The sequence below is a fragment of the Mastomys coucha genome, unplaced genomic scaffold (genome assembly GCF_008632895.1).
Source record: "Mastomys coucha isolate ucsf_1 unplaced genomic scaffold, UCSF_Mcou_1 pScaffold15, whole genome shotgun sequence".
NCBI lineage: Eukaryota > Metazoa > Chordata > Mammalia > Rodentia > Muridae > Mastomys > Mastomys coucha.
Genome location: NW_022196897.1, coordinates 154,038,685 through 154,050,375, shown reverse-complemented (window position 1 = coordinate 154,050,375; position 11,691 = coordinate 154,038,685). Strand labels below are relative to the sequence as shown.

Below are 11,691 nucleotides of genomic sequence, written 5' to 3'. Positions count from 1 at the left end.
TGTCCTCAGTATCAGGGACCTGTGAGTGTGTGTGTGTGTGTGTGTGTCCTCAGTATCAGGGACCTGTGAGTGTGTGTGTGTGGGGGGGGCATGTCCTCAGTATCAGGGACCCGTGAAGGCTTAAGCACAAGTTTTGGATGGGAGAGAGTTTGGCCCCAAACCCTTGGTGTTTGGGTGTAGTCACTGGCCTTGGAGAGATTGGTGCCACTGTGAGAAAAGTAGGTGCTGTATACAGTAGGTGCTGTATATAGTAGGTGCTGTATAAATGCTGCTGGGGGTGGCTGCGTGTAACCCCGAGGAGAACGATGCTATTCTTCAGCTTGGGCATCTCCATGCTGCCTCTGCCTGGGCCTCCTTGACCCCACTCTGGGGTCTGTGTGTGATGAGGCCAAGGAGCAGATAGCCTGGGACTCTCTGAGCTGATCCACGGAGGCCCTGTGTAGTTCAGTAGGAGAGGAGGGGCTGCTGCCCACCATGCGGCTGGTGCCTGGCCCCCGTGACAGACAAAGAGCTCTTCCCAGCCACCGGGTGATGCTCGCACGTTACATTCCCACCCTGCTGCTTTCAGGCCTCAGAGCACCCCATATCCATGGGCCGTGTCCCCTCAAGCCCCATTAGGACTTCTGTTCAAAAAGTTCCAAGGGATTCCCCAACTCGGCTGCCCCGGAGCCCCTGGAAGATGAAGGTCCTATTGTAGTACCTGGGTTCACAGCCGTCAGCCAGGTACACAGCGTCTGCATGCGGCCTGGAGCAGTGAGCCCTGATACTGCGAGTGCCTGAGTCCTCCAGACGTGCTCGGGTGTCATGCTAGAGGTTGCTAGGCCTTAGCTACTCTTGAGGTCCTGAGTGACTCTCATCCAGCCTCCGGCCTGGGCAGTCTCCCGTCTAAGATGGGGAAGGTTGCCTGTGGCAATAGGGAGGAGGCATAGTTGGGGGGTTTGTTTGTTTTAGATTTATTTTTTTAAAGATGTATTTATTTATTTTATGTGTATGAATACACTGTAACTGTATAGATGGCCTTGAGCCATCATGTGGCTGCTGGGAATTGAACTCAGGACCTCTGCTCCGCCCCACTCACTCTGGCCTAATACACTGCACCTGTCTTCATACGCACCAAAAGAGGGTGTTAGATCTCATTACAGGTGGTTGTGAGCCACCATGTGGTTGCTGGGATCCGAACTCAGGACCTTCGGAAGAGCAGTCAGTGCTCTTACCCACTGAGCCAACTCGCCAGCCCTAGATTTATTTTTTAAATTTATATCTACCCGTGTTTTGCCGGCCTGTTATGTGTACAATATGCATGCAGTGCCCAAAGAGGCCAGAAGAGGGCACTGGATCCCCCGGAACTGAAGTTACAGACAAGCTACCACTTGGGTGCTGGGAATCCTGCGCCCAGGTCTTTTGCAAGAGCAGCCAGTGCTCTTACCTGCTGAGGGGGTCTCTCTAGCCACTGCATAACTGTTTTTAACTTCCTGCCTTTGTCCATTTCCCCGGTGTCTGGGCTTCAGGCTTCAAGCCCTACCCCTGATTCCAGATGGCTCACCAGGCAGAGATACAGAGGTGAGGGGACCACACCAGGATGGGCAATACAAAATGACCCAGCAGGGCTCCACACCATCCTGTCCCACCCCTACTCTTGGGTTAGCCAGGGCTTCCTACCCCGCAGATACAGAATTTACTTGGGGAAGTTATCTGATAGAATTTAGTACTAAGATGTGATAGGTCGCTGTGATAAAGCCAGTTCGCTTTCCAGGCTTTGGGGAGGGACTGGTCACGTGCTGCCAGTGACCCAGTCAGTAGCTTCCACTGGTGGGCATGGCCTCGGGGCAGTCCTCCAGGACTGTCGGGCAGGCGCCCTGAAGCCAGGAATGGGGGTAGGTCATCAAGCTTGGTTCTTAAACGGTTCCTGGGGACAGGATCAAAGACCCATGGAATAATGGTGGGATGAAGGTTCAAAGCACGAAAAGCTGCCATTGCTCTCCACCATGGGTCAGGACCGTGTGGTCAGCCTCGTTGCTGTGCCAGCAGTCTATGCAGTCAGCCCAGGGACAAGCAGGCCTCGAGGCTGGGCAGGTTCAGCGCATGAGCAGGGCCCTGTCAGCTACAGACCCTGCCCAGGCATGGCCCGCGTGCGGCTAGGACAGTCATGGCTGCAGAGCCTGCTTGATTGCCTGCGAACACTGGACGCCAGGCTGCACGTGCCTGGAAGCCTGTCTGGCAGGCCTCGGGCTGTTTAATATTTACTGAGCTCTCATGGGGCTGGTGACACATCCACCCCCAGAACTACTCCCAGCCCGTGACACCAACTGGCCATGCAGCAGGCACCTCATTTCACCATCCAGGCTGCGCCGTGCCAGCCCTCGGAGCCACTGCCCTCAGAGGCTCAGTGACACAGCTGGGCTTGGAGCCTCCGGAGCCCAGGGAGAGGCAGAGGGAGAGGGAAGGGGTGAGCTGGGGGGGCACTGTGAACCCCTGAAGTGAGCTGCAGCTCCACCCCAAGCCACCTCCCACCTCACTGTTCTCTGGCTGCCTGGAATCTCACCTGTCAGAACCTACCTGGCCCTTTGTGTGCAGTGGTGTCTGTCCGTGCCTGAGATGGCAACGTTGTGGAGGGCCCGGTCCAAGAGGTGGGTGATGTGGCCCCAGGGGAGGGGGAGAGGCGGGAGGGGAGGGGGGCTTTGAGAAATCACGTTACTACAGCCTGTATGAACATCAGCATCAGGCACTGGGCATGGGGGCATGCCCCTTCCCAGCCACCTCCCTGCCCACTGGGGGACCACCCCTCCCTGCCCACTTTGGTCTCTTTCCTTCCCAGCATCATCAGGTCCTATCTGACAGGCTTGTTCCAAACTTCTCTCCAGCTTCGATAGGCAAGTGGTCCTCCCTGCTGTTTACCAGTCCTGGACCCCAGTTCTCAGAGAGACAATTGCAACCCAGAGAAACTCCATCACTTGCCCAGGGCCACACAGTTTGGTGGTGGGAGAGCCAGACATTGGCCGCACCAGCTGGCTTGTATCTCTCAGGGCAGGTGTCTGTCTCTCTTGGTGACTGCTCTGTCCTGTCCCAGCCCCTGAAATATCGGGAATCAGCAAGTGCCTGCTGAGTGATTGTCTGCCCCTCTACAGGAGAGGAGACTGAGGCAGAATGGTGAAAGGTCTGGGGTTGGAATACAGGGGCTGAGTCCAGGCACAGGGTGGGTTGGTGGGGTGCTGGGGTGTCAGTTTCAGGGACTTGGGGCGTGGGTTGGTCCCAAAACAGAGTGACAAGTAGACAGGGCTTGAGTAAGCTGCATGTCTGCATCGTGTCTCCCACCTGTGGAATGTTCAGCATCTCACCCAGCAGGAACTAGCCTAGTGGCTTTTCTCAGGTCCGAGGAGAGAGCAGAGCCATGTGCTTGTGTCCCGCCCCTCTGTCCGGTTCACTAACCCACAATCCTCTGCTTCCAGCTGTGGACGGAGACCCCCAGGGGGACTGGACCAGCAGGGCTGCTCAGTGACCTCCTATCTGGATGGATAAGCCCTGTGTTTCTGGTTTTTTATAAGTGCACTTGAGATGCTGAGGCAGGAGTTTGAGTTTGGTGTCAGCCTTGGTGACACACAGAGATCTTAGAAAGAGAGAAAGGAAGAAAGGGAGAAAGACAGAAAGAAAGATGGAAGAAGGGAGGAAAGAAGGAAGGAAGAAAGGAAGGAAGAGAAAAGTCCAGAGACATTAGGAGGTCAGGTCTTCAGCTTCAGGTGTAGGTGACTCCCAAAAGCTCAGAGCTAATGAGCCCCAGAGGCAGAGAGCCATATGATTGCAGTTATCTAACAAATGAGACTATCTATTTTGTTTGGTTTGGTTTGGTTTTTGAGACACACTGTGTCATCGTTAGGTTAGGGTCTCACTAATCTGCTCACATTGGTTTTGAGCTCCTGGGCTCTTAGTCATTAGGGCTACAGTGTGCTGTCAGCAATCCTCCGTGTGTCCTGGGACCAGCAGCATGGATAGGCTTGGGAAGGAGCAGCAATTCAGTCTCAGAACCCATAGTTCACTGCATGTATGTGTGCATGCATGTATGTGTGTATGCATGTGTGTGTATGTATGCATGTATGTAATGCATGTATGTATGTGTGTGTGTGTATGTATATTGGTTTTTCGAGACAGGGTTTCTCTGTGTAGCCCCTGGCTGTCCTGGAACTCACTCTGTAGACCAGGTTGGCCTTGAACTCAGAAATCCACCTGCCTCTGTCTCCCAAGTGCTGGGATTAAAGGCGTGCACCACCACTGCCTGGCATAAGTCCACTATGTCGAGGAGGGGTTTGCAATCTGAGCTGACCATTCTGTAGTAAGTGACTACCCATGCCCTGTGCCCTGTGTCCCACACCCCACACCCTGCTGGCTCCTCCTGTTCCTGGAGCAGGGGTTGGGACTTGGCCCCCCCCCCCCCCCCCATGTCTCTGCCCTCCAGCCCCTATGGCATAGCCTTCCCAGCTTAGGGATAGCGCACTGTTAGCTGAGCATCTGTTATCCAGACTGGCAGTGGAGGATGTAGCTGTTCACATTAGCTCACGTGTATAAAGCACCTACTAAGGACTGGCTTTCCTGTGCCAATCACAGAACTGGAGCCGCTCAGCTTCTCTGTTTTACAGATGATGCATGGAGGCTTGGGGCATGTGCTAGCCCCAGGGAAACCGTTTTGACTAAAGAAGGCAGGGGCTTAATGAGCTGCCATCCCTTCTGTTCAGAAGCCCGCCGCCATGAGTGAGCGGTCTGCGTGGGGGTGGCAGGCCGCCCTGACCACCCTTCTGGATCCTCACCTTGCTCAGCCAATGGCCTCTCCTTGCCCCCAGCATCCAGGGGATGGAGCTGCTCAGAAGGCCCAGTGGCTTTCCCAGGGTGGTGTTGGCTCTAGACACAGTTGCAACCTAGCCCCGAGGCTGGAGCAGTGAGGACCACCCAGTCTGATGAGGGCTGAAAGTGATGCTGAAGGCTGTCAGCCTAGCAGCTCCAGGGAGAAGAGGCACAGTTAGCTCACAGTTCTGGGTCGGAACGGACGCAGCTGCTCAGGCACTTCCGTAACCAGGAGCAGAGAGAAATAAGTGGGAGCGGCCTGACTGCACAGCTTTCTCTGCTCCAACATAGTCAACGCCCAAGCCTAGGGAATGCTGCCCCCTACTCTCAGGCTGGCTCTCCCTATATCAATTAAGGACATGAAGACATACGCCCCACCCCCACCCCAGGCATGCCCACTGGCCAACCTGATTTGGAAAAGCCCTCACCAAGACTCTTTCCTGGTGGTTGGTTATACATGGTATCAGTTTGATAGTTACAACCAACCATCGAAGCCATTTTCTGTAAAGCCACAAGTGAAACAAGTAGAGCTGGAGGGCCGTGCCCGAAGGAAGACTGCAGGAGAAGCTGGGGGCCGTGCCTGAGGGAAGGCCGCAGGAGAAGCTGGCGGCCATGCCTGAGGGAAGGCTGCAGGAGAAGCTGGGGCTGAGCAGGTGCCTGTGTCCTCCTTAACTGTGGCTTTTTCCCACCTGCCCTTCAGTTCCCTGAGATAGCAACTCTGAGACTTACTATTTCATATACAAATGTCTAGACTACTTACCACCTTGGCTCTGCTCCCCAACTACTCATATCTCAATAATCCAATTTATTCTATTCCGAGTGATACATGGCTGGTTACCTTTTCAGTTTCATGCATCTGATCTGTCTTCTCAGAGTTCAGGTGAATCTCCCATGCCTGACTCTTTCCCAGAATCTCTCTCTCTCTTTCTCTCTCTCTCCCCCATCTCTGTCTCTGTCTGTCTGTCTGTCTGTCTCTGTCTCTCTCTCTCTCAGAACTTCCTCCTCCTATTTCCTGCCTGAGTTCATTGGCCAAAGGCTTTTTTTTATTGACACGTAAGTGCATTTACACAGTGCACAGAGATTCTCTCTTCATCCTGCACTAACCCCCCGGCTAGGATTCAGTCCCGTGGATGCTGCTTTGCCTGCACAGAGTATGCCACTCAAGGGGTCCAGCTACTTTGCAGCATCCTCTCTGAAAACTCATTCCTGATGCTGAGTTTTTTGTTCTTGTCCTCTTCATTGTCAAACCCAGGCCTCCCATTTTCCAGATGAGGAAACTGAGGCCCCCCAAAACCCCAGCTTTCTGAAGATAATGCATCATGAAGGTGTGATGGAAGTGGAACCCAGACAGCTATCCTGACTCTCTGTCTCTTCCCACAGAAAATCCATCAACAGGAACTCTGTGCGGTCCCGGGCAGCCAAATCCTCCAAGGCTTATGGAACACTGCGCAAAGGTTCGCTGTGCCTGGACCCCCGGCCGCAGCAAGTGAAGAAAATCTTTGACGCTTTGAAGAGAGGTCTCAGGTGGGTGGGGAGCCGTTCCTCCCCTCACACCCTTCCCACCTGTCCCTGGGGATGGTGGTCTGTCTGAGAGACACAGGGCATGTGGCTGCTGCAGGGAGGCAGGTAGACAGTCTCTGGTCTCATGGATTGTCACACAGGGTCTGGGACTGCCAAGGATGTGAAAGGCAGTTATCAGCACCGTGCTGGCCTCTGGAGACCGACGTCCTATGCACAGGGGTAGGGCATGCAGAGGCCCCGGGTGGGAGTTTGTGCTCTGATCTCAGATCTCAGCTCACACAGTGTTGGGGTGGGGTTGAGGACAGGCAGCCAGGGGAACCTGGACCAGAGACTGATGGTTGGCTGGGCAGAAGTGAGAACAAATGGTGAGTTACTGGGGCTTAAGGAGTACACCAGTCAGAAAGCCCTTCTTCGTGGTACTGTCTGCGGTGACAGACAGACAGACAGACAGACAGACAGACAGACAGACAGATAGACAGACAGTGGTACTGAGAAGTACGTCAGGTGGTGTAGGTGCTGCGGAGGAATTAGGTGAGGCAGGAAGGGGTCTAACTTGTTTTAAAGAGCTGTCCCTGGGCAGGTATACCGTGGCACAGCCACAGGGGAGGGAGACAACAGGAAGGCCAGAGGCCTCGGAGTGCAAGAGAAGCAGAGTAAAGGGGACAGTGGGACAGGGCCATGTGAGCTGTGGGGGGGGCCTTTGCTGTTCATCACAGCCATGGAAGCTTCTGTGGTGAGGAAGGAGGCGGCCAGGCCTGTAGGCCTGGGCTTTGAGATCCTCTGACAGCCACAGACTCGTGGTGGACTTGCTGCATGTGATGGGGGTAAGGAGGAGCCAGGAGCGGATTGGGGAGGAACAGGAGTGGGAAGGAGAGAGGTGGCTGTGGAAACAGGCAGAACAGATTTGGTTCTGTTCTGAGTGGGAATAGATGTGGCTGGGCTCCATTCTTGTGAGCGCTGTGCGGCCTGGAGGGGGCGCTGGTGTCCCAGCTGGGAGTGCAGGACTCCCCAGGGGACAAATCTGTGCTGAAATGAAGTCTCATCTGGGTCCTTCCTCTGCTGGGGCAGCCGATGGCATTCAATGAGCTGATCTTGATAAAATAAGCCCAGCGAGGGGAGAGAGAGACAGAGACAGAGACAGAGACAGAGACAGAGACAGAGACAGAGACAGAGACAGAGACAGAAGGACAGAGGCTACAGAGGGACAGAGGGAACAATGTTGCTGTGGATTGGGCAAGAACCCTCATAGCAGGAAGAACACACCTTGGGCCTACAAGAAAATGGCCTCTGAGGGTCTCTCTCACACACAGTGGCACCTAAGTTCCGTAATGTCAGCGCAGAGGCCACCCTGACCCAAGACGAGGGAGGATAGAAGGATCCCTGAGAGGAGTAGGTTTTCAAAACTCTCGGTCTAACTTAGATAACGCTCTCAGCATTGGAGAAGAGGCCAAGGCTCTGTCAGACAGAGGGGGCTGGGGGGCCTAGGGGGCTGGGAACCCTCCAGGTGTGTGTCCTTGGTCACGAGGCCTCACAGAGGGAAGGAACCCTGGGGAAGGGGAGCCCTGGCCGAGCAGATCTGGGTTCCCCCCTCCTTGTCCACCCAGGACACTAGAAGCCCTCTGCAGCACCCTGGGATCTGGGTTGGAGGGTCCACTCTTATCGGGATCAGAGAGGAGGGGCAGAGCCGGCCAGTGTGGTCAGACAGCCAGCTGCCCTGACAGAGCCCATCATCAGAGTGAGCCCAGCCCTGGGTTGTCACCCGAAGGGACTTTCCCTTCCCAGGTGCTACTCTCACCTCAGCTGCAGTCTTCATGCTTCCACTGCTCAACATTTCACTGGGTCCTCCCTCCTCCCTCCTCCTTCCCCATGGGTCCTCCCTACTTTTTCCCTATGGGTTCTCCCTCCTCTCTCCCTGTGTCCTCCCTCTCCCTCCTCCTTGATCATCCCTCCTTCTCTATGAGTCTTATCTTCTCCCTCCACACTGGTCCTCCCTCCTTCCTCCCCCTGGTCCCTCCCTCCCCCTGGGTCCTCCCTACTTTTCCCTATGGGTTCTCCCTCCTTCCTCCCCCAGGATCCTCTCTCTTCTCTCCCCCTGGCCCCATGGTCTCATCTTCTCTTTTCCGTGTTAGCCTCTCTGCCTGTTCTCACAGCCTCTAGCCCCTGCCTCCTTCCCTCCCTTCTATCCACCATGCTGTCCTCAGCTTCCCCTACCCCCCAAGTCCCCCTCCCTTTAAGGATCCATATAGCCATCTTCACAATGTACTTGTAACAGCTAGACTGATTTGTGGGGTTCTGGGGTAACAGAGGGATCCCCTTATGCCGGGACAGCTAGCCCACTCCTCCATTCTGCTCCAATCCGCCCCCCCGCCCCCTGCAGCGAACACCTGTGTGAGCAGCAGGCCGAACTGGACTACCTGTGCGGGCGACATACGGACACCCAGAGGGGCTCCAGGCTGGTGAGTGGCCAGGATGAAGATGACTTTTAGCCAAAAGATGGTTAGTGGTCTCCACCCAGAGGCCTGTTGTGGTGACCTTTCCTCTCCGTGGTTCCGGGAGGGGCTGTCAGACAGGCAACTGCAGAGGTACATATGTCTCGATGGTTCTGATCCCCAGATTTGCCCTCAGACACACCAGGACAAGGCAGTTCATGTTATTCATGGAAGTGGCCATTTCTCTGTCACAGGCCCTGCCCCTGCCCCAAGCTGAGCCTGTATGTCCTGATGTCCAAGGTGACAGTTTTCTTCAGATATCATGGTACTACATGTGACCACAATGTGACATGGTGTCATCTGAGGCCAGACTCAGCCTTGGCAGGTGCAGGGCTCAGTGTATCAACAACCAACCCAACAACACAGCGACAGGATGCCCAGATAAACTTGATCTTCAGACAAGCAAAACCATCTTTTTTTTGCTCTAAGCCTGTGGCCCTGTAAGAAGCTTAGGTCATCAGTAGGTGTCCTGTGCTTTACCACTCCAGCCAGGGGCCCCTTGTCTCTGTCTTTAGTTACTCTGATCCTCTCACTCATTTTTTTTTTTTTTTTTTTTTTTTTTTTTTTTTTTTTTTTTTTTTTTTTTGGTTTTGGGTTTCTCTGTATAGCCCTGGCTGTCCTGGAACTCACTCTGTAGAGCAGGCTGGTCTCGAACTCAGAAATCTGCCTGCCTCTGCCTCCCAAATGCTGGGATTATAGGCGTGCGCCACCACCGCCCAGCCCTCTCACTCTTCTTTAACTTAGGGGTCAGACTCTATGTCCCGGGCCAGTCCAGCCTCCTGCCCCTACTAACCCAACCAGAAGAGCCAAATTAAAAGTGGAAAGCAGAAGGGGGAGATTTAGCCAGTATGTTAACAGGAATAAGGGAACCCAGGGGACACCCCAAAAGTCTGATGGTCCTGAAGTGAGATCAGAGTTTAAATAGAGTCCCGGCTGGAGGTGTGGCCCCGCACACCACTCTATCTGGGCTTCAGGCAGTCTGGAGAAGTGTGTGAGACCTTTTGAGAAGTCAGGTCCTCCCATCAGCTGCAGTTTCTTTCCTTAGCCCAGCATGAAATTCCTGAGAATTTCCCATTTCTCTGCTATCCGTTGCTTCAACAGTTGAATAGTCAGAAATACACACCTCCTTAGACCGTCTTCATTTCTACAAATGAGGTTACATCACCAGCCTGGTGAAAGTGTCACCCAGCCTGCCTGGGTCACACGCCAGGAGCAAAGCTGGTGTCTCGTCACATGCTCTGAACTTCTTCCCTGCTGTGTCCCCTTGTCCCTCCGCAGAATGGGCTGGATTCGAACTCAGAACGGGAGAAAAGATTGTATATCAAAGCAGCTCTCAGTCCTCTCTAGGTCCCTGCTCCCACGGACTCGGAAGACTAGGGTTCTGGGCAGGGTGGAAGGCTCAGTCTCGTGTGGGTGTCAGCCACAAGGGAAGGCAGAGCTGGGCGAACATGGAGCCTCCCTCAGTAGGCGACTGGGTGAGGGCCAGAACAGAGGGAGGGGAGAGGCACTACCGAGACCTCACCCACTCCTAGGACCGCCTAACCCCATGGGGGCGCAGCCGTTCTCACAGCATGCCCAAGTCTAGAAGACTCTCTCAGGTAGACAGTATATGAAGAGGCCTGTCTCAAGTCTCCCCTGCCCGATGCTATATCACACTGGTGACGGGGGAGTATGGGGACCCCACATCTTGGACAGAGTGCCTGAACCCCACAGGGAGGGTTTTGTGGGTTTCCAAGAAGCCTGAATTAAGAATACCTTTTCAAAAATCTCAGATCCTTCCTTGCTCTTCATTTCTGAATGTGTTACATTTATTTATTTATTTGTTTGTGTGTGTGTGTGTGTGTGTGTGTGTGTGTGTGTGTGTGAGGGAGAGGAGGCAAAGCAGGTATGCACCTGCCACAGTGCTCCTGTGGAGGTCAGAGGACAACTGTGGGTCCCAGACATTGAACTCACATCACCACCCTTAGCAGCAGTCACCTTTACCCATGGAGCCATCCCGCTGGCCTAAGGCTTCATTTCTTAGCTGAACTTTGAATTCTGTGATCTCGCAGTCATTGTGTGCCTACTACTTCTCTCCCTGTTGTGACAAGATATACAGCTTAAGAGAGAAAAGGCTAGCTTTAGCTCAAGGCAAGGCATCCAGAGGGTGAGGCAGCCCATTGCGGTCACAGCCAGGAAGCAGAGTGAGTTGGACAATTGTTATTTAGCTAGCTTTCTCCTTGCTATGTAGCCCAGGACCCCAGCCTCTGGGACACCACCACATTCATTTAGGGCTCATCTTCTCACCCCAATTGATCACATCTAGAAACTCCCTCCCAGGCATGATTGTCTTCAAAGTGATCTTAGATCCAGCTTGTCAAGTTGGCAGTCGATATTGACCATTACAATGACTGATGCCTAATTTACATAGGAAGAAAGGGCGGTTCAAAGAGGTTGAGTAACTTGCCTGGGACAGACAGAGACATGGTGCCTGACCTAGAACTGGCTTGCCCATAATGCAGGCCTTTGGTTCATTTCCCCCCTGTGTGTCCATGGCCACGAGTGGGGCAGGCATTGGCTTCGCCCTTCGCTCAGGTGCCCCGTGGTGAGAGGTCCCTGAGGCTGGCACTCTCCTTTTCTCTGCAGGCCTTCTACTATGACCTAGACAAGGTGAGCCCGTGTCCCTGTGTGGTCCCAGGGTAGGTCAGACTGTCTGGGGTGGCCTTCCATCCCAGATGCACTTGGGCAGAACACTTGAGCTTCCCCTTATGTTACAAGCAGAGAAACTGAGTCCCAGGGTGAGCCTCTCTGAGGTCTGAGCTCAGTATCCCGATCCTGGGGAGGGGGTGAGGGGGTGAGGGGGTGAGATGGG

General features: G+C 54.3%; 1 protein-coding gene across 3 annotated transcripts in view; it reads left to right on the top strand.

The window, feature by feature from the left end:
- Ripor3 (RIPOR family member 3) overlaps nt 1-11,691 on the top strand; it is a 75,462-nt gene that overhangs the window by 49,934 nt on the left and 13,837 nt on the right. For 2 of the 3 annotated variants that reach the window (XM_031372833.1, XM_031372832.1), the window contains exons 3-5: nt 6,211-6,354; nt 8,729-8,807; nt 11,466-11,489. In XM_031372833.1, the coding sequence (XP_031228693.1) occupies nt 6,211-6,354; nt 8,729-8,807; nt 11,466-11,489 (247 nt within the window). Of the gene's footprint in view, nt 1-2,311; nt 2,628-6,210; nt 6,355-8,728; nt 8,808-11,465; nt 11,490-11,691 lie in introns of those variants that run through there. The other variant, XM_031372834.1, reaches the window with a different exon arrangement.